At 35.1% G+C, this 22,544-nt stretch overlaps 1 protein-coding gene across 1 annotated transcript in view; it reads right to left on the bottom strand.

Annotated features, from left to right (window-relative positions):
• LOC142336160 (palmitoyltransferase ZDHHC8-like) overlaps nucleotides 1-22,265 on the bottom strand; it is a 46,206-nt gene extending 23,941 nt beyond the window's left edge. The window contains exons 1-4 of the mRNA XM_075384766.1: nucleotides 22,095-22,265; nucleotides 21,898-22,028; nucleotides 21,630-21,781; nucleotides 8,536-8,705 (exon numbers count right to left, since the gene is read on the bottom strand). Coding sequence (XP_075240881.1) covers nucleotides 8,536-8,705; nucleotides 21,630-21,781; nucleotides 21,898-22,028; nucleotides 22,095-22,228 — 587 coding nt within the window. The 5' untranslated portion in view covers nucleotides 22,229-22,265. The remainder of the gene's footprint in view (nucleotides 1-8,535; nucleotides 8,706-21,629; nucleotides 21,782-21,897; nucleotides 22,029-22,094) is intronic.
• Between the last annotated feature and the right edge of the window lie 279 nt (nucleotides 22,266-22,544).

Raw genomic sequence — 22,544 nt, 5'->3', positions numbered from 1 at the left:
CAGTTATTATAATGAACTTTATGCCTTCTTTTTCAAAGATGGCAAATGAAAATTGCGACCCATCTCTCCCAAACTAATGGTGGACTCTGTGTTCTCATTTCCCAAAATACCTCTACGGGTATTGGGCTTTTCGTTTTGTCTGACTTCGCCATGCAGTTTTCGGGAGTGCCTAGGGCTGCGATGTAAGAGTCAACAGTTGAATCTTGGGAATTCGTCCGGTACACTTCTAACGTTCGCTACATGCTGATCCAAAGCATAAGAACATAGCTGGCAGATTGCCAGAAAATAGCCGCAATAGCTTCGTAGATCTGCAGTCTCAAAAAAGTTAAAAAGACAGACCAAAAATGAAAATTAATCTTTTCATTAGGGGCTGAGATGTTAAACTTTGATAATGAATCTATAGAACTTATTGCTGTTTCTATTAGATGCTTTTAAATAACCTTCAATTAGAGTGATATACACTCACTTGACCTTATGTCTTTGAATTAAAGTAAAGAAAAAATCAATTTCAGAGTGAGGAAGTCATTTTTGAGAGTGAGGTAATTCAAGTTCGAACAACAACAATCACGCGAATGAACAAAAAACTGCTCCACTAAGAGTGAAAAATGACGTCACACACGCAATTTATTTAAATTGCATGAACGAATGAACAAAAAGTAGATTTGAAGTAATGGTGACGTCATATGGTCGTAACAAAAATCTTGACTACGAAATAAAAAAAAACATAGCAGGATAAGTCCTGACGTACAATTCAAAGAATTTCCATTGACTAAACAGAAACCAGACCTAGAACGAACTATAAGTGAATTTCTAAAATAAAAAAAAACAGAAAATCAATGTCAAAATGCCGCTTGTCCACAAGCGAGAAATGGAAATGAGGTTCAAACAAAAAAACTAGGCGAAGAATGAACAATGAATGGATTGGGAAAACCATTTAGCAAAAAATCGAAAAAACAGTAATCATCAAAGTGAAATTGCTGCATGTGAACAAAAAACCACTAGCGAGAAAGCCAATTTTTGTTCAAACACCATGTTCTGACTATACTTTAAAATTAAAGCTAAAAAATTCACGGCACAAAAAGCACTCAATTTTGAGCTCTACTTCCTGTTTCGAAGTGACCAAAATGGCTACACCAATTTGACTTCAAAAAATCATGAAAATGTGTGAACAGAAAAAAAAACATAGCCGGAAGAATTCCGGAAACGACTCGAAGTCGTAATCCCCCCAAAAAACTGCCTTTCCAAATAGTTAATATCTCCTTGCAGAAAGCATCAATGCGAAAAAAAACAATAGCCTTAAGTCAAAGAACAAAAAATTTGTCGCAAAAAGCTAACATGAAAGTTTAGTGAAATAAATTCAATTTATTGTTCATGTAGTACAAGCAAACATTCACATGAAAACCGTTGTTTCATGCAAGAAAAACCAATTACCCAACAACAAAATATCAGCAGAGCCCTAATGAGCTCACAAACTCTTCCAGGAAAAAAGGAGAAAATTAAGAAATTGTGCAAAATATCACAATTTTTTGTCAAACTGCATAGAAAAAGACAACTTTATAGCAAAAGAAACTTGCTTGCGTTGAAAAAAAAGCCCTCAGACATGAGACTTTAATTCAATTACCAATTAATGCAATAAAAGACATAATGAACCAAAAATCGCATAAGGACTAAAAATCAGAAAAAGTGAAAAAATTCCAAACTATTCAACAGAATATACAAAACAAAAGATACAGAATACAATTCAAAGGTAAAAATTCCTTTAACATCCTTCAAACTAAGAGCTCAATAGTATCCATAAACCGTCAAAATGTTTCAACGGCATTTCAATCAAATTCCCAGTGCCCCACTATGTAAAACGAAATCAATTGCAAAATAAAAATCTAAGAAAAAGATTAAAATCATTATTTTCAACAACTGATAAAAGCAGAGCTGCTTAGATCTATAGGTTTCAAGAAAATGAAAGACTGATCCAAGCTAGAATGCGGAGAAAAAGGACAAAAACAAAAGCATGAAAAAACAGCAAGACTAGTTCTTGATTTTTGAAAGTTAAAAATCAAATTTTAAATCAATGAGGTAGAAAAACAATTATATTTCCTTATTTAGCAAGAAATTACATACCTGTAGAGGTCAAATTGTAGAAAAAAGGTTCAAAGATTGGAAACAATAAAATATGTTGCAAAAAAACTTGTAAAAAGCAAAACTTCAAAATTGCACTCATGAAATTTTTGCTGAATTTTAGACACTGAACGCCACGAAATCTTTCAATTATTAGTAACAAAAATTAATCCACTGCAAAAAAAGACTTTCTAGTAGTTAACTCCAAAAGACGAACAAAAATGGTGAAAAATTGGACAAAACCTGTCAATCATGTGTACAATTCTATAAAACAAAATACCTCAAGTTATAAAAAGGCACGCAATGCATTGAATATTAAAAACTAATTGCCATATGCACTAATTTTTGGGTTAAAAAACCGGCGCTTTTAGGTCCAAACGCCGTCTGAACGAATAGTTCCGGTAAAAAAAAACATAGCCGGAAGAATTCCGAAACCGACTCGAAGAAAGAATTGCTTTTTAAATCAACTAAAGTAACTGGTTCCTACTAAACCATTAATAAACAAAAAAATCAGTCAAAATATTAAGATAGCCCATAAAACCAACTGAACTTGAAAACTATATTACTCCTATAAATAAACAAGGTAAATTAAAGTACGCGAGCAGCATGTGTCAAGCCATGCTGGGCTCCCAAAACTTTATTTCAGATAAAAAAACTTGAATATTACAGTGTTGCAAAAGTTATCAATTTCCGTAAGCTCTCAATCGAAACACTATTTTACAAAACAAAAACACTAACCAATTGGTAACCAAATAAACACATAGGTTGTCGCTTTAAATCACAATGAACAAGATAAAACTAACCAATGACCAACAATTTAATCAAATAAGAATTAATTATGGAAGACTGAAGAGACAGAACCATATTCAAACGCGAAAATTCGTATGTTACCAAAACCAAGCCCTAAAAATTTTTTCAGAAGAAGACTGTTGTTCAAAAATTGTACAAGTTCAGCTAGCAAAACCTCAGTGCCTATAAAATCAATTGAAAACAAAAAAATTCAAAGGAAAAAAATTATTAGATCAAATCGATAACTATCAATTCAATAAAGGCAGCACGAACAAAACAATAAGTCTTAGGAGAATGTTAGAAAGAAACAAGCTAGAATGTGGAGAGTACATATACTGCGATATTAATTAAAAATATTTAGCAATTTCTGAAAAATCGAAAAACTAAACTGAAAACTATAATTTAAAATCAAAATGAGAAAAATGAGGTAAAAAACATGAATCTTTTGCTACTAATCAACAGAATTTTAGGAACATTTTATAGCCATCTTCCTGTCTCAGTAAGAAGTGAAAACAGCTCAATTGCCAAACAGTAAAACAATTTTAAAAAATATCAGAAAAAGGGTTTAACATATGGTAAAATAAGTTTCACTGAATGTCAAAGAGCTATCGCCAAAAACATTTCATATAGGCACAAAACGAAACCAAAATCACCGAGGGTGCACCAAAAACCTTTTAATGTTAAATAAACTCAAAGTACAAACAAAAAAAACTTAAAATTTGACGAAAACCGCCAAAATCGGATTAGTGTGTGTACAATTTTATAAAAACAGAAACATCTCACGTCAAAAAGAGGCATCCAATTCAGGAATTATCAAAAATACCTTGACATATTAACAAATTGGGTTTTAAAAAAAGTCCGCTCAAAGAGCAAAAACGAAGAATTAAAAAAAGTCAAAAATTGACAAATTGCTCTTGAAACGCATTATTAGACTCTCAGAAACATTATTGTGGTATCAATTTGGGATGGTTGCATATTCATGCAGAATCAACCAAGAATTACTTCTACAAAAAAACCAAGTTAAAAAAATTTGGGCCAAATTGACGAGAACACGGCTAAAAACTGTCATCTATATGCGCCAATCTCTCAAAAACTCTTTTCAAAGTCAAAAAGTCATTAACTGAACGCAGCACATGAACAAAAAACTTCTCTCGCTCAAAAAAGTTAGTTTACACGGCAATTTCACTCACTTTCGCTATGAGGTCAAAACGCCGCCTGAACAAATAGTACTTCCTGTAAAAAAAAACCTTAAGAAAACCAATACTCCTCTCCGAATCGTAAAAAAGACAGCGCCTCAAAACAATTTAAATTCTTTGAATTGTTAAAAAACAAGAGAAGTCCAATAGTAGCCTCGCTTCGCGGCTATTAAACAAGACTTGAATTTATTTAGGTGGAACAAGTGTTCAAAATGCAATATAAATATTACATTCGTAAGGCTGCTAATGATATTTTTTTAGCAGTATAGGTTTAATGCTAAATAAGTATATGTCATATATAGTCTGTTTCCAGTAATAAATGGTAGGAAAATATCTTTGTTTCGTAACATAAATAAACGGCAGGGTTAGATCACATGCTGCAGAGTGGGGGGGGGGGCTAAACTTAAGAACCCCCTTCCTCCATGAATTTGTCTCCTCAACAGTTTCGGTGAATTAAGTAGAAAGGAGCAAGGCTGTAAGAGAACTTAATATCCTCCGGATTTTAACCTGTTTATACCGTTTTTGAGGACAAAAAGTCCAATGACCAGACGACAAAAGCGATCATAGAAAAAGTCGCTAGTACGAAAAATCGTATTAAAAAAGACCAGCCGGACTAATGCAATTGCTACAAACATCGTTTCAGAGAAACCAAAAAATTTACTGCACGCCAGCACATCCTAACATGTACTTGTATGGTACATGTAGTTCATAAAATCAGGCAAAGTTATATTTACAAAGGTGCACGAATAATTGCTTGGTCTAGAGCGGTGCGGTTGAGATTTATATTCAAAAATAATTACAAGCTCGGTGCATAAACCGAACATTGGATGAATTTTGTCTTCAATTGCAGAGGGCCAGCTAAGGGAATTCTAATTCAATTTTTATTTGAGACATGAAAATACATTCGAAGTTTCTGAAAAGAGTTTTTTTATAACAAACTGCTACCAATTAGATGCACAAATTAGTTCAGCAGGTTTAAATTCTGACAAGTAATTAAACAACATAGCTGGCAGAAAATAGCCGCAACAGCTTCGTAGATCTGCAGTCTAAAATAAACAGTAAAACAAAAAAATTCGTCTTTTTATTGAAAGCTGATATGTTATATTTTGATTAAAAATCTGTATAAGTTTTTGCTGCCTCTATTAGCAGCTCTCAAGTAACCGTCCGTCATTTAGAGTGACACATACCCATTTGACCTTATCTCTTTGAATTAAAATAAATAAAACTCAATTTCAAAGGAAGTCATTTTTGACAGTGAAGTAAGTCAAATGAGACAAAAATTTAATCAGGCGAATGAACAAAAAAAAATAGCTCCACTAAGAGCGAAAAATGACATCGGGCGCGCAATTCAGTTGAAATTGCATGAACGAATGAACAAAAAGCAGATTGGAAGTGGTTGTGACATCATATGGTCGTAACAAAAATCTTGACGAAATAAAAAACATAGCTGGAAGAATTCCGGAAGCGACTCGAAGCGTCAAAACTTCAAAGAAACCAAAACTGCAGCTGACGCCGTTAACTTTTGTATTCAACCATTAACCCATTACCTCCCCAGGTCTGATCTAAAAATTGGTGAAATATAAACCCCTGTCACCAAGAGAAACAAAATGCACCAAAATTTTGTACTATTGAAAACGTTTGGAATAATTATCCGAAATAATTAGGACGCTCATAACACTGACAGATTGAAAAGCTGACAGGGCCATAAATTTCCCTCAAATAATTCATGATTCATCTCAAAAAGATTGCGAAAGCAAACGGCAGATAATAATCTTAGAAACCAAAATAAATTTTTCAAAAAAGAATGCTCAAATTCAAGAATCAGAAAACCACTACAATTAGAATTCTAATCACTGCAATTAATACAAAAAACAACGCATGCTTCTTTCTTGTTGTATATATTCTAGACATGATTTCATACTAAATCAAAAATTAAATTAATCATAGAAAAGACATAAGCAACAGAATAAAATTTCTGTTGGCCAAAAACTGTTTAAAAACAATACTAAGTCCGGGAAAAATTGCAATAAATAGTAATGAAATATTTGGCAAATGGGCAAACCCAAGACTTGCTAATAAACTCTCGATAATCTCAGTACTAGCCTTAAATACAATGAAATCAATTGCAAACTGAAAAAATGATGAAAATCTAAGAAAAAGCTGAAATCATTCATTTTTTAACAACTGAAAAAAATCAAGATAACAAATATATATATATATATATATAGGTGCCAGAACAAAGCTAGAAAGATACAAACTAGAATGTCAGAATATGGACACAATGTAGGGAACACCGTAACAAAAAAAAAAGACTAATTCTCGATTTTTGGAAGTTAAAAATCAAACTAAAAAAAATCAAGAAAAACAAATACATTTCATTGTTCAGCATTCGAGACAAAGAAAATACGACAAGCCATCCAAGACAAAGATCCATCCTTCTGAACAGAACAAAAAAAGAAAAAGCAGAATTCAAACATAAGAAACATTGAAACATTTTGCAAAAAATTGTCAAAAAATTTTTGAGACTGCATTTATGAAAATTTTTGCTGTTTTTCAAAAACTTCACCCCAAAAGTGCTTGATTTTTATTAAAACGGATTTAAAGTCCCCTATGTTGCACAAAAAGGCTATTTCTTTTAATTAAAACCAAAATTCGAACAAAAAACAGAAAAATTGAAAAAAAAACTAAAATCGGATTACCATATGTAAAATTTTTTAAAACAAAATTACATCGAGGTCGAAAGAGAACTTGAGTATATGATTTATCGAAGGGAAGTTGCCATACTAACTGATTTTTGACAAAAAAACCGCTGGAAGATTCAAAAATGAAGAAATTAATAGAAAAAAGCCAAAATTAACTAAAAAATCAAGAAATATGTAAAATTCTAAACTTCAAAAGCATTATCATAGAAAAGACATAAGCAACAGAATAAAATTCAAAAGCAAAAAATCGTTTGAAAACAATACCAAGTCCGGGAACAACTAATAGTACTTCTGCTTAAAAGAAAACCTTAAAACAAGTAAAAACAATAAAATCAAATCTGTTAAAATAGGATTTAAAAATCTTATCAACATTTTTTTTAAAAATGAGATCCCAAAAGAACTATCTCTGCCAAAAATTACTTCATCAAAACAACTAGTACAAAATAAAACCACTTATGTGAATTCTAAAAAATTGAGGTCAAATTATGAAAAAAAGCTCTTAAAAAGAACTTGGACTAAAAAACTGGAATTTTTTAATATTAGCACATAAATCCAAAGAGAAATTCGTTTCAGCCGATAGTGTATCCGGATGCTCGCAAAAACAATAAGCAAGTCATAATAGGCTAAGAAACTTGTATAAAAAACCGAAAAACTGCAAAAAAAAATTTATAAAAATGGTTACAATTTTTGCTATTTTTTGTCATATTTATCAACAAAAAATGATTCATATCCAAAAACTGTAACCAATTGTTACCTAACATTTGCTCAAGTATACAGGGTCTTTTCAATACCCAATTGAGCTTGTAAAACGAAACAATCGTCGAAAAAATGCAAAAATTAGCCCGAAAATCAGCAAAATACATGAAAAACCGAATTGGCATAAAATTCATATGAATTTCCAGAAACCTTCAAACCACTACCAAAACCTGCCTGAAATTAAAACAAAATCATAACAAAACCTCTTAACCAAAAATTGAAAAAAGTGCTTTAAAATGCGGCACGTGAACAAAAAATTTCGCTCGCTTACAGAATTTTCTTCACACCTCAATTTCTCGCTCTCTAGAAAACAGCGATATGAACAAACAACCACTCTTTTTTCGCTCCACTCTTCATTTTGTTCAGCAACAAAATCACTCCAAATTTTTTCACGAGTTTCATTTCCCGCTTCAAATTTCACTCCAATAAAATTGGTTAAAAAAGGACTTCTCCAATACTCCTCTTCGAGTCGTAATAAAAAAGACAGCGCCCCAATACAATTCAAATTCTTTGGATTGTAAAAACCAAGAGAATACCAATAGTAGCCCCAGCTATCGCTGTGCGGCTATTAATAACCGAATAACGTGGGCCAATTGCTCCCAAACGACCGGCGAGCCTTTGCATTCGGTAGTAGCCAGCTGGGGCTTAGGTATGCTAGCCTAAGGGAGTGGGTGGGCGGAGCGGGGGTCGCGGAGGCGGAGTGTGGGTTGGGAAGGCTTGACGAGGAGGAGGAGGGGGGTCAAACTCTTAACCGCTCTTCGCAACATGAACTTGACTTCACAAAAAAAAGTTTCTGTGAACAGCATACTTATAATGCCCTCAGGGCTCTTCCTGTTGATCCCGGTTTTGAGGACGAAAAGTTAAAAGCGTCAGACGAAAAATCGGTTGAACGAAAAATCGCATTAAAAAAGACCACAGGACTAATATAATTGCAATAAAATAAATGAAAACAAGTCAAATTTTGTGACTTGGCTTACCATACGATGAATGCGAAGTCCTTTCTGTGCCATGTCTGCACTAGATAGAGGGTGATGAAGGTGACTAGCGACAGCATGTGAACAGTGAGGCCAGTGACGAACCCAAAGAAATACCTGTAGTTCCTCAGCCCAATACAGTTGTTCACCCACGGACAGTGGTGGTCAAACTTCTATAACACATCAAACAATTTAAATACTGGCCGTCCCAATAGCGCCAACCATCGCGAGGCGGCTGAGAAAGACTTGTGGCTCCCGGAACCCAAAAAAATTTCTCGAAGGCCAACGTTTCTAAGCTCTAACCGATCTTAGATCACTCTGGTAAGACAATAATAGTCTGACTAGGGTAACAAACTACATTACTCACTTAAATTGTCACACGAGCCACCGAAACTTTTGAGGCGTTCGCAAACAGACTAAGAAATGAGCTTAGGGGCTTTTTTACCTGGACTTATCATCCAGACTATTTCAGTTGAAAAACTTCACAGAAGCACTATTGCTGAAACAACACTACTGTGGAAGAGACTTTTTTACAATATGAAAAAGATCGTAATATATTATTTTGATTAAAGCTTTATTTAGTTATTAACCATTAATGGCAAATCTTGCTGCTCTTTATCGCTTCAATTATTGACAAAGTTGTATTAAAATGTAGACCTTCAATTACCTGATGTATTTGTTGATATTTTCATTGTTTACTAAGTTGATTAACAAAGTTTAGGGGAAAAAATGGTGTCCAAGAGGCAGTGATCCAATACAAAGTAAAAATTAGAAGTAAATATTAGAGTTAAATAATCCCACGGATTGCTCTCCAACGACAGGCAATTTAAATCAGAGGGGGCTGTAGGCTATACAATTTCTATCGGCGCAAGAAATTCGCCCGACGACGGGTTCGAAACTCCAGCGTTAAACTTTCGGCTATCAGGCCCTTTAACTTACAATCGCATTTGTTTTAGCACCAATATAATTTCCAAATCAGAGCAACTTTGGTCACGCAAAAACAAGTAATCAAGCGCGAAGAGTCAATCGAGAAGTGAAAATAAAACATAATTTAGACACCATCCACAATCCGTACAACATTAGTTCAATGAATCAGCAGTAGCCAACAAATCAAATCAAGGCCATTGATTGATTACATAGCTACAGAGTCATTCTTAACAAAAAAGATTTTGTTTTGACACACCTATCAACTCAGACCGTTTATGTACTTTATGCATATCCAATATTCCAAGTTAATTGAAGCTAAATCCTTCACCAACGAAATATTTGACAAAAACATATACAATATTGATGGTTTTCGAAAAACAGGTCTTCTTTCAAACTGGTTTGATTTTTAACAGTCTCAAAACTCATGAAATGGTGCAAATTTTCAACGATATTGTTTCAAAAGCAATTGACAAGCACTCTACAACAAAGTTATTCGAAATGACAAACGCAACTTTTCGCTAGCAGAAAAATTGTTGTCCAAGAGTTCCGCGCAAACGATCATCTCTAAGGACGAAGTTTTGTTATCAGCAAACCTTTACAATTATGGAGGCCAACAAAATTTACCCATAGTTAAATTCTTCAGATTTTTATCGTTTCCAGAGAAATTTCTACACGCAGTACCTCACTACCCAAATAAACCTTTTGCTTTCAGATATGTAACACGGGTTGAATGTACAAAGGCTCTTCGTAACTTAAAATCAAAGAAACCCTTGGGTCCCTTATCGAATCCAGCATGGACACTGAAAGATGCTGCTATTTCTATCGGAACCACTATGCTTTTTTTTCAACACTAAAAAACAGATAAAAATTCTCACCAGAGCTTAAATCAGCAAATGTTGTATCCTAAACCCCAAAAGAAATACGCAATTAACAACCAGTCAATTTCAATAGCATCTAATCTCAAACATTTTTAGAAGGCTCCTCGCAGACCGAATGAATGATTAACTAAATAAAACAAGATTGTAGGCCAAAAATCAAATTTGTTTCGTGAAAAAATCAGGAACAGACGCACTGGTACAACTAAGAGCAATGTTTCCAGGTAAACTGAATGAAAAATCATTTCAGCATCTTTAGATCTCTCAGAAGCTTTTGATTTCAATGATCACAATATTTAACTCGACAAACTAATCCAAAATGGTTTTGATCAAAAATCAAGCAACTGACAGCCAGCGATCTCCCTGATCGGTAGCTAAGAATCCATTCACAGAAGATATTTTCCGATTGGGTGAAATTAGATATAGATCCCCGTCTTATTTAGTCTACAGGTTAATAATTTACATAAATACATTCATACTTGTCAGTAAAATCAATACGCCTATGACACTTTCATTCTTTCGTTTAAAAAAAAAAACATTGATATATGTTAAAAAAACACCAAATCAACCATCTCAAATTCATTAACAAATTCCAATGAAATTAATTCCGAAGTTAATGGTTACAAAACTGAAATTCTTGCATCAAATATGGTAATGGGAAAGAAGAAAATTGACCAACAAGTAAATTACCGGAAGCATTCGGAAAAGCAGCATGTTAAATATCTGGAGTTTTTCTTGACAATAAGTTAAAGAACGCGTGAAAAGGCTATCGAGGAAATTGGCACAAGAAATAAAAACATTAAATGCCTCACGAGACTGTGTGCATAAAACAAAAAACATGCAAATTGTTTTGTTTGAATTCAATTGCAATACTCAGCATCACTTCTGCCAACTGTTGATAAAAAATTACCTTCCTCTCAAACATCAATTAAACTGGGCTGTAAAAGCTTGTTTTAACACAAAAAATATGACAGATCTATCGATTCAAAAATTAAATATTCGATCCCACCGATAACAAATATCTTCATCTACAGAGTTTCTCATTATACAAAAGATGTCTTATTAAATTAAAAGCCAGTTTTTTCAACAACAGAAATTAGACGGTCACTTGCAAAATTCTATGGTCAAAAGCACTCAGGTAAACTATACAACACTCAAAAATTCATTGCAAGTTGGCCGAAAAAAAGCGTTATTACTCAGGTAGTAGACTACGCAGTAACATTATACCTGTTCCATATTGCAATTATCAAATGTGAATGTGGTTTTGGAAATTCATGTTTTTTTTATTAATTTCCAGATCAGATCAAGTTCAGTCAAGCAAAAAACAAGAAGTCAAGCGTGATAAAGTCACCCAAGAACTGAAATCGACAGAATGTTCTTTAAGAAAACGATCAACCATAAAATTTGCATGAAAGATACTTATACGTTTACTATAATTTCTTCAAACTTCGTTTGAGATCAATTCATCAGAGCATTGAATATATGCGGAACAACACTACAAAATCTTTATTCTGGCATGTCCGGAGTACGGCCCAGACGAAAAATTCAAAATCAGTCCTGAATTTATTTTTCAAGACTGAAATACAATGGTAACTTAAATACAGTGGTAACTGGGCACTTAAAACAATAGCCAAAAATTTAAAACACTCGACTACCGTCGGTCGAACTGCTCTAAAAAAACTGGGAAGCGGTGGGCTTCGGTAGAAGCCAGCCTGTGCTCAGAGATGTATCAGGTGGATGTGATATATCCACCTGTGCATCAGAGATGTGATACAGGTGATACAGATGTGCTCAGAGATGTGATACAGGTGGAGTGAGGGGGGTCAAGCGATGGGGGCAGGGTTGACGGAGAGCTGGACGAGAGGGGGATCCAAACCACGTATGGTGGACGGGGGTTTGAGTGTGTGTGGAGGGGACTGAGGCGGGGGGGGGGTGGCAGAGGGGGTCAAGACTAAGAACCACTAAGACCCACCATCTTCAAATTGTCTCCTCAAAATATTTTCAGTGAATCGCATAATTAGAGGTTAGTAGAGCGTTAGGCTTAAAGAGAGCTGCTCGGATACCTAATGCCCTGAGAATGCTAACTGTTTATCCCGTTTTTGAGGACGAAAAGAAATGGATCAAACGAGAAATCGGTGAAGCGAAAAATCGCATTAGTAAAGACCAGAGGACCAACATAATTGCTACAAACATCATTTGAGAGCAATTAATAATTAAGATCCTCTGAAAAACAGTACGGGACATCAGCAGACCAAAAAATAGCTTTAATTGAACAAGATCTTTCCAAATTACTTGACAGGGTTGGATTTCAGGAAAGAAATTTTCTTGAATTGCTTTCCTGACAGGGTAAAAAGTGACAAGATCAGAATATGATCATTGTAAGATTACAGCATTGAAATATTATGATCCAGTACTGACTTACTATGGAATCTTACTCCGGGAATTCACAAGCTTCTTTTGTGCGTCACAATTGTTTTGCACTCATTGAGGAAAATCAATTACGCGTGAGTAGCTTATTGGCTGCTTATCCACTGTTTTCAGTATAGCAACGACTCTTTAAGAATCAAAACACGCCAGCTCTAAGATACGGAATTTTCTATACTTCGTTCTAAGGAGCCTCACTGTTTAGCTCTCATCTTTTCCGCTGAAATGTTCTAAACAAGTATTTCCTTGATGTATAGCCTATTTCAGGTTAACGATACAAACGTGGCGTCCCAGGTCATTTGTAATTCTAAGGTGCTTGTCACTTTGTATACTGTACGTTCTTAACCAAAGGTATTCGTAGCAGAAATAATGCGCCATGTTCAAAGACTCAAGTCCGTCGGTTTCTAGGTTGGTAGCAATCTCTGATGCCGGCAGGAAAATTTAACCCCACCAAACAAGAACAAGACACTAACTGACTGAGGAAGCCGAAAGTCTGGAGAGGCAGTATTATTGTCACATATGAGCATGGTTTCATTGCTTCATGGCATACTTTGTAACTTGAAAAAAACGGGAATTGAAGCGTTGTGTTACACTATTACTGTTGTTTCCGCTGGATTCTTCAACATTACTGATGCCTCTCTATGACCGCTCCAAAGACTTTGAAAAATTCATCTGAAGCCTTGTTAAGAGGCGATGATAAGGGAAACAACGGTGTCAAGCAAACTTCAATTGAGAGTTCTCTTCATATTTCAGCATTGCGGGGTGAAGCAACGATTGAAGGCGTTCGGTAACACCTACATCACTAACGTTAATAGGCGCCACCAAAAAAAACGAGCCCTCCTGTTTTCTAGGAAGTCCATGCCCTCTAAATTGAAGTTACAAATTAGTTCCCTAAATGATCGTCGACCTAACTCATCAAATTCAAAGCTATGTAGAGTTAAAACGACAGTTTTCACACCGTTACAAATTTTTGATCAAAATTATTAGCCAATACTGGCATAGTTTTCAATTGTTCTATTTTTGGCACCAATGACTCATTATGGTGTTTCATCATACGTTTCATTCGGGTACTTGGTATTTTTGCAGAAGATGCAAAATCAAGCCGAGCATTTTTCGTCTGACTCTCTGGGCAACAAAAATAGCCTGAGAAGAAAATTAGACCCAAAACATCAGAAAGAGAAAAACGCAAAATTAATCAAACAAACCCACTATCGTCGGGTGAATTGCTCCCGAACGACCGGTTGGCTACGGTAGTAGCCAACTGAGGCTTAGGAATGCTAGCATTAGGGGGGTGACCGGTGTGTGTGTGTGGGGAAGCGTTGGGGGGGGGGGGGGTCAAGCTTTTTTGCGAGGGGTCAAGCGATGGGGGTAGGGTTGAGAAAGCTAGATGAGAGGGGGGTTCAAATCGACAGGAGGAGAGTGGATATGAGAGTGTTGGGGGCGGTGGGGGTAATGGTGGGGGGTTGACCCAAGGGGTCAAACTTTTAAAATTAACAATCGCCCGCCATTCACATCACAAAATTGTCTCTTTAGAACAGTTTATGTGAATCGCATTCTTAGAGTAAAGCAAGGCCTAGGGCTCTAAGAGAACTTAATATCTTCCTCGCGCTACCTGTTTATACCGTTGTTGAGGACGAAAAGTGGTCAGACGACAGATCGGTCAAGCGAAAAATCGCATAAAAAAGAACACAGGACTAATACAATTGCAACAAACTTCGTTAGGGAGCAATTGATTAATTTAGTCAATTTTTTTTGAATTTAAATTAAACTGACAGGAACCAAATCAAAAGTTAACTTAAAACGCTTGAAAAAATTACCTCAAGAAAAAAACCGCACCGAGGACAAAAAATAGTTTAACTTCAAAAACGTCTAAAACAAGAATTACAAAATTTGATTGCGATTTTAGAGGAAAACATAAGGCAAAAAAATTAATATTTGGAAAAAGTAAAAACCAATGAAAATATTCAAAGGCTAAGTCCATTTGACGCTATAAAATACCCTGAAAATTCAATTGTATTCACACGAAACTGGAAATATAAGTATATTATGACCCCATGAAAATATCGCGCGGTTAGACAAGATTAATACTGCTTTTTGGACCTGCGTGGCCTGTAGAGTAAACGTCAAAGTTCACCAAAACAACCACATCAAAAATTTGCAGAGTAATTTTCAACGAGAAAACAAAAAAATAGTTTTTGGAGTACCGGAAAAAACAAGCGATACAATGGTAACAGCATTGGACAGAATAACTCACACAAAAAGTCAGATGAAGAATTTGCCCTAAAAGTCGGAATTCCGAATCAAATAATGAAGACATTTTTTTGTCTCGGTAATCTTAGCTTAAAACAAATTCGTCCTCGACCGCAGGTTGTGAAGCTTACAAACACCTGGAATGACAGAATCATGATGTCAAATTCAAAAGTGAAGGCCAACAATATTTTTATCAAAAACTGAATGGGAGAGAGAAAAACAACCTCTAGTGTATCGATTTAGACTTGCTCAAACCATGAATATCAACCGTTCAGGCATTAAAATAAGATCTGCTAGCCTGTTTTTCGGGAACAAAATGATTGATACTAATTTATCTATAGAGGAAAATAGTTGACTATTAACAAACTCTCCCGATTCCAATTGACTACGATCAATTAAAATTTTGCGTGCATTATCAATGAATTGTTGCTCATTGTTGAGTATAGATATACTATTGCAATTAGATATCCTGTTGAAAACTATTTATCACGATATTGCTTGCCTCACAGAAACTTGGTTAAATCCAATTATTGAAAACTAAAAAGCCGTAATTAGTCAATCATATTCAACCCAGTCGTGATCAGATAGAAAAGTTGGTCTGTGTGGTGGAAGCGTCCTAATAGCAAACAGAAACACAATGTTTTAAAATGGAGGTTTTGCACAAAAAAATCCGATTTCATTTGTTGCTGCTTATTCGTCTTCAAGGAGGTTAAAATCGTTATTATCACGCTATGTAGTCACGAGCTGACATCAAATTAAGACTCAGTGCAGATTTTCTATGCAAAACAATTCATGAGATTAAACGAGATGTCCTAGAAAATCAAAAATCCATTGACTCCATCACGTTCTTTTTAAATGACGACAACAATTTCACTCATACGAATAAGCAGTTTTGCAGGAAGTCAAAATAAATGAATATGTCATCAAGGCAATCTCATGCAAGATCAGTGGACATCTTAGTATATTAATAATCTGTGTAGCCAAAAATTAGAGCAAAATTTGTTCTCAGATCACCAAGTTTTTGTTAGCTGAAATTTCGATTTAAAATGCTGCTCAAAAACTCTTATCAAAAACAAAAAAATGGACTTTGGCAAGGCTAATTGGGACAAAATTACGATCAAAATTACCCTCTTCATTTAACTCAATTGAAAACTTCACGTGAGAAATTATCCATTTCTCTAAATAAATAACAAAATTTCAATGAAAAAAGTGAGGTCTGATCAACAATCGATGCATACAATATGATGAGACAAACAAAACAACAGGCTGTGCCTGAAAGTATGGTGAATATGGAAAAGAAAGTTGTTGAATACAAGGGAATTGCAGAATTTTTTCACAATTACTTTGCTTTTTTCTTCAAGACGATTCTAAAGTTGTTATTTCTCTAAATAAAAGTCCAGAAATACTTCTTGAAGACATTCAGTTTAGCAAAGCGGCTCTGAGCGAGAAAGTCGAAAAACTGGTGGTGGTGCAAACTGTTTTAATGGTATTAGCTCAAAATTTCTGAAGTCTGCTTTACCGTATCAATCAAATCAGCTTTTATTTTCAGTTGCTGTGTTAGCAAATGTGAGTATCCCAAATTGTGGAAAAAAGTGCATGTACGAACCAATTATAAAAGTGGTAGCAAATAAGTTATCAACAATTACCGACCGATCGCCATGCTTAGCTCCTTGTCACTACTATTTGAGCGTATAATTTATAAACAGTTCTCAATCCCTCTGCAGCAAAAGCTTTGCGTAGAGCAAAATGGTTTTAGGAAAAAATATTCAACCGTCACTCAGTTGCTTCTCAACTGCAAGAGGTTTTATAAGTTACTTGAGGCAGACAAAATGCCGATGACAATGTATCTCGACATAGCAAAAGCCTTTGATACCTCTAATTATTATGTCATACTCTTAAAACTATTCCGAATGGGATTTGATAGTGATTTGAGGTTTTTGGCGTCATATTTGACTGACAGACAGCAGCGAGTTGTAATATCTCGCTGGGAATTCTGACTTCCAACCAATCAGTACCGGTGGGCCACAAGGGCCAATTTTTGCGGTCTTTCTTCCGTATATATAAACTACCTACCCGAAATAAATAACAATGAGTGCTATTTCTACGCGGATGACACAAATATTATCAGCACTGTGAACAATAAAATGAAGCTGGAAAAAAATCGGAAATGCTATTGTTTGGAGCAAGGAGAATCGGTTAAACTTCAATTTGGATAAGTTTAAAATTGTTTTTCTTACGAAAAAATCAAAACAAGCAAGTTTTGCTTCTTCTCACTAATGAAACCATCTCACAGGAAAGACACTCCAAAGACCTCAGCATAAAGTTTACAGAAAATTTAGTGATATTATCATTTGAGAATTATTCTACAAAAAGGTAATCAGAAGCTCGCACATCTAAAGAGATCAATTCCAAGTGAACTGCAATCTAATCAGCAGTTACATAATATCAGTCTTGTTTTATGGATCAAATATATGGTATGCCAATAAAATTATCGTCCGGCAAAAGGAAGAGCTTCAGAAAAAAAACTTAAAATGGACACAATAAAGCAGTCATTCTACTGATAAGCCTTCGATCCGTACATTTATCTCCAATCCCATATAAACTTTTCATGGATCTCGTGGTTTTAAACAAAAATTTGACACGTAAATTGCCAAGCAATTTTGGCAAGTAAGAAAATTTGGCAAATAAGCAATTTTTGCAAATGAGAAATGGACATCCCAAAACGCAATCTAACGAGGAAATATTTTTATGCTCAAACGAATGCAATCGCCAGCGTTGACGACGTACCGACGTTGCCGATTTTTTCTACCGAGCTACAACAATTCGATGTCATTGGCGCGTTATTTTCCCAATTATAAACCATATTCGAATGAGAAGTCAGAGAACATCTATTTGATTTAGCTAAAAGAATTTTAAGTACAAATCATACCCATATGGATGGACAGTGTTTGAGAGAAATCAAGTTCAATCCCCGTTAGGGACTTACTAAGCTTGGTGAAAACAAGTTTAGTGAAATTCAATATTATTATTATATGTGAAATGTACTACTTTTTTCAAATTATTAGTGAATTTCTACAATCACTGGTGATATCCGGTAATGGAAATTACGCAAAAGTTACAAGATTAAAAAAGTGAAATATAATTAACAGAAATTTGCTTCAATTTAATCGGGGGATAACACTAAACTGGAATGCAGCATTTTTGAAAATAGACTAATTTAATTGTACTTAATCAAATCATTTTTATAAAGAGGCAGTTGTTGGTGAAGCTTGGTGAAAACAAGATTAGCGAAATTCAATAATATTATTATATGTGAACTGTACTACTTTTTCAAATTATTAAAGAATTTCTACAATCACTGGTGATATCCGGGAAGGGAAATTACTCAAAAGTTACAAGATAAAAAAAATAAAATATAATTAACAAAAATTTGCTTCAATTTAATCGGGGGATAAAACTAAACTGGAATGCAGCATTTTTTGAAAATAGACTAATTTAATTGTACTTAATCAAATCATTTTTATAAAGAGGCAGTTGTTAGGGACACCTGAGCACTTTATAGCGTGGTGCGGATTTTGAAGTACAGTCTCCTGAAATGTTTTAATTTGCTTTCGCTCAATTTCCACAAAATTTTGACAAATGGCAACGAAAATTGGCTTCACTTATTATCCTAGGACCCGAAACAAAATAGCGCAAAACTGCACTGCATCCAAAAATTTAGTATATTAGAATGGCTTAAGAAGCTCGCAAACTTAAACTTACACGTGATTAAAGAAATTTCGCTCGCTTAGCTCGTTTCTGTCCTTGTTTACTTTTTTGACATCTCTCCGAAACCAGCATGAAAAACTACTAAAATTAAATCATAAATTAGATCACTATATATTCTCCAGGTTTTGAAAAGACAACGCCCCAATACATTTCAAATTCTTTGAATTGTAAGAACCCAGTGAAGGCCAATAATATGCTCGCTCAGCTACCGCAGTTAATAAACTAAAAGTAATATTAGCCTAGGCTGTGCAAGGCTGTTAGCCCGGGTGTAGATGAGTGCAGTTATCCACCGTATTATAACTGACTTAATATCATCAAGTTTGGAGAAAATCGGCCCATTTAACATTTTTAAACTGTAGGTGTCGTATATGAATTACTTGGTTTCCAAACTCAGGACAATTCCGTCAAGAAATTGGAGAGTTTTGTCAAATCAAAGTTGTATATTTTTAGGGACAGAGCATTTAGCCAGCAGGATGACCCTATTTCCATCGCAGGACGCCTCTAAATTGTGCCTTTCTGATTCGGTTAGAATTTCCCTCGCCTCAATGTTTATGATGCGGTCTCTTTCTCGTTTTATGATAACAAAGAGATAGATAGAGAGAGAGAGAGAAGCCTTATTTCTCATTTCAGAGATTCGAAAATAATTAAACGCAAAGTATTATGACAAGCTGATGCAAGATTTGCAAATAGTGAATTAGTGAGATATTAAGGGCACCTACTTTCTGGGAGAAATCTTTCGAAAGTAAAAATTGTTTTATTTTGAGGTGGTTGAAAGAACTAACTGCTATAAAAAAACAAATTTTTCTGTAGACGAAAGGTAGACTTGACTTTGAGAATATTCGTCACCTTCCGTCTACAAATAGGATTCAAATCCTGAAATACAAAAAACTAAGAGAATTCAAAATATATTGCTTTGACATTGAATGAGGTTACAAAAAACCTTTGATATTGTACTTCTGCAGAGCTCGTCGCCAGCTTTCAGATTTTTAATTAAGATCTAATGAAGTAATTTTGAACGATAGAAAAAGTTGTCATCTGATGTTCTCAACTTGTTTTTTTTTCGATTTTGAAGTCAACGTGGTTCTGCTGTCTTGTTATATTATCGCAAGGTTTGGAATGGCAGTCAGTTTTTGCAGTAAACTTGCCCGTGATTATTGACAAGAATATCAACAAATGCATTTTTATGCACAAGCACAAAGGTACTAGTTCGAGTTCCTTTAATCTATCAACTTAACATTAATCTTGTTCTCAAATCCAATCAGTTGCCCTCATTTGCAGCCTTTCAAGATTTTGCATATGACTTTGGTTTGGATTCCAGACCTTCGAGCCGTATGTGATAATTGGAACAACGTATCAAGCCTTTATACTCGATTAGCTTGTTTGCTTTGGAGCATAATTTTGGAACATTTTTTCTTTTGATGAGGCAGAAAGCTTTAGCGGCATTGCTGGCTTGTAATTCACAATTGCCATTCGAATTTAAATTTGCAGATACCAAAACCCCCAGGTCTCCTTGGGTTGCTACAGAACTCAACATTTCTCCATTTAAAAAGCATTGCAAGTTTCCTTTGATATTTATCAAGGTGCACTTTTTTGCATTAAGTTTTATGCGATTTATTGTAAACCATACTTCAATCTGCTTTGAAGCAAGACCGAGACTTGCTTGATTCTCTGACACCACTTTAAAGTCGTTCCCAAACCCGTAGCACCCAATGCCTGAAAGCACATTTAGTTAGTCGTAAATATATATCTGTAGAGGCCCGAGGATTGAGCCCTTTGGTACACCAGTTGTGACATTTGACAGTTCTGAATCAATATCATTTACCCTAACAAATTATATTCGATCAGTTAAGTAGGATGACAACAATTTAGAGAACTGTTTAAAGAACTGTTAATGACTCGTGGTCAGGGTTGCATGTGTCAAGCGTTCGATAAATAGAGTTGAGAAACATAAGTAATTGGAGCGTTGCAGACCGAGCTTTTCCGAAGCAATATTGATTCTCAAAAATCTGACAATGTTCGTAAATGCGGTTAAAGATAATTTTTTCAATTATTTTTGAGGTGCAACATGGAGGACTGATTGGCTTATAACATGTTACATAAGCTTTGTTCCCGTCATTAAAGAAGGGACTAATTTGGATAATTTTAAGGATACGCTTGGATATGTGCCCTTATTTATGAATTTGAAAAATAAGTTTCAGCGACCTCTTCATGGTTTCCGAACAATTCTTCAGTAAAATGCTGCCAACAGAGTCTGGAACAGTGGATTTATTCAACTCCGCACAGCCAAGAACTTCGATGATTTGCTTGTCATCAAAGCGAAGATAGTTGAGACTCTCATTTTCAAAGTTTCAATGGATACTAGGACTGTGACCTTCGAGCACTTCAACATCGCAGTTTTCGCAAGCTTTTTAGCTTTCTCGGGGTGATCTGATTTACTAATAAGGTGGGCGACGGTTGATCAACGTCATCAAAAGGTAGGTGACCGACCATTTTAGGTAACCCACCAGACGTTAGAGCACGAAATTTTAATACAAACCGACTAACGTCGGGCTAATTGCTCTCAAACGACTGGCGACGAGGCAGACAATTTAGAAGGGGGCATGGGCTAGAAAAACGTTTTTGGTGCAATAACTTCTGAGGCATGTACGGCCCTCACCAACAATCGGTTTTATTTTAGTCAAACGTGTAAAGTCACTCAAGAAGTGAAATCGAAAGAATGTTCCAAACGGTTAAGCAAAATTTTTGCATAAGACACACACGTTTAAAATAATTGCTTCAAACTTCGTGCGAGAGCAATTAAAAATACCGACAATGAAAGATATCGATAAGTTTTCCAAGACGGAGGATCCTCACCTCGACGCAGTAGTCACACACAGAGCAGTGAGAGCACCTTGGAGGCCTGTAGAAGGAGCACGTTGAGCACCATTTGACCTTCACATTAAATGATCTAATCTCTATGTTACGTGTCAGCGGCCCGTCACTTTGATTGTCTTCCGGGCCATTCGCTAAAAAAGACCTGTGTCATAAGTCACGTTTAATGAACAAATCATTTTCAGAGTTTTGCTATTCAAACATATTACTGAACAAAGTTGAATATTTCTAGCTGTTAGCATTTTCTTACACTTTTGGAAAAATCCTGGATCACTGAAGGTTGCGCACAGAAAATTGACAAACATGAAAACAGCTATGAACCCTTGAACGATGACCAGTACTTTCCAGTAGATTTCTGTTTGTATGAAAAAATGTGTCGCACTAAAACAAAAACAAATTCAGCACTTGGCATCTTTTGTTATAAACAAAGTTCTATCTAACACTAACATAAATACAAAATACAGAGAACTGCAAAATAGCATCAGAAATATAGCCGAGAAAACAGGAACCCGTCGTTTCACTTTCTTCCAACATGATATTTTTTCTTCATCGTCCGATTCACTGCCTGTTGGATGTCCCATTTCCAATCATATAAATCTGACAAAGACACTCTAATTTGCAGCTATGCGGATCATTTCCATTATAGCTTCCGAGGAAAAGACCAAACATTGAGAACAGCTTTTTTCTCACTTTTTTGTAAAAGTAAACATGTAAATTATTCGGGTCTTTTCCTATATTACATAAGGGGAAAGGTATGCGCCACCCAATGGACGGAACTGATTTTACAATTACAGCAACATGCTAGGCTTTAGGAGCCACGTCAAAGTTTGAACTAATGTTACACTAATTAGGTGTCTAGCCTCATTACAGAAGGTTCAATTTGAATGATATAGTGAT

This window comes from Convolutriloba macropyga, chromosome 3, assembly GCF_964194025.1.
Source record: "Convolutriloba macropyga chromosome 3, txConMacr16.3, whole genome shotgun sequence".
Classification (NCBI taxonomy): Eukaryota; Metazoa; Xenacoelomorpha; order Acoela; family Convolutidae; genus Convolutriloba; species Convolutriloba macropyga.
Note: the sequence above shows the minus strand (reverse complement) of the source record. Positions and strands in the feature narration are given on the sequence as shown.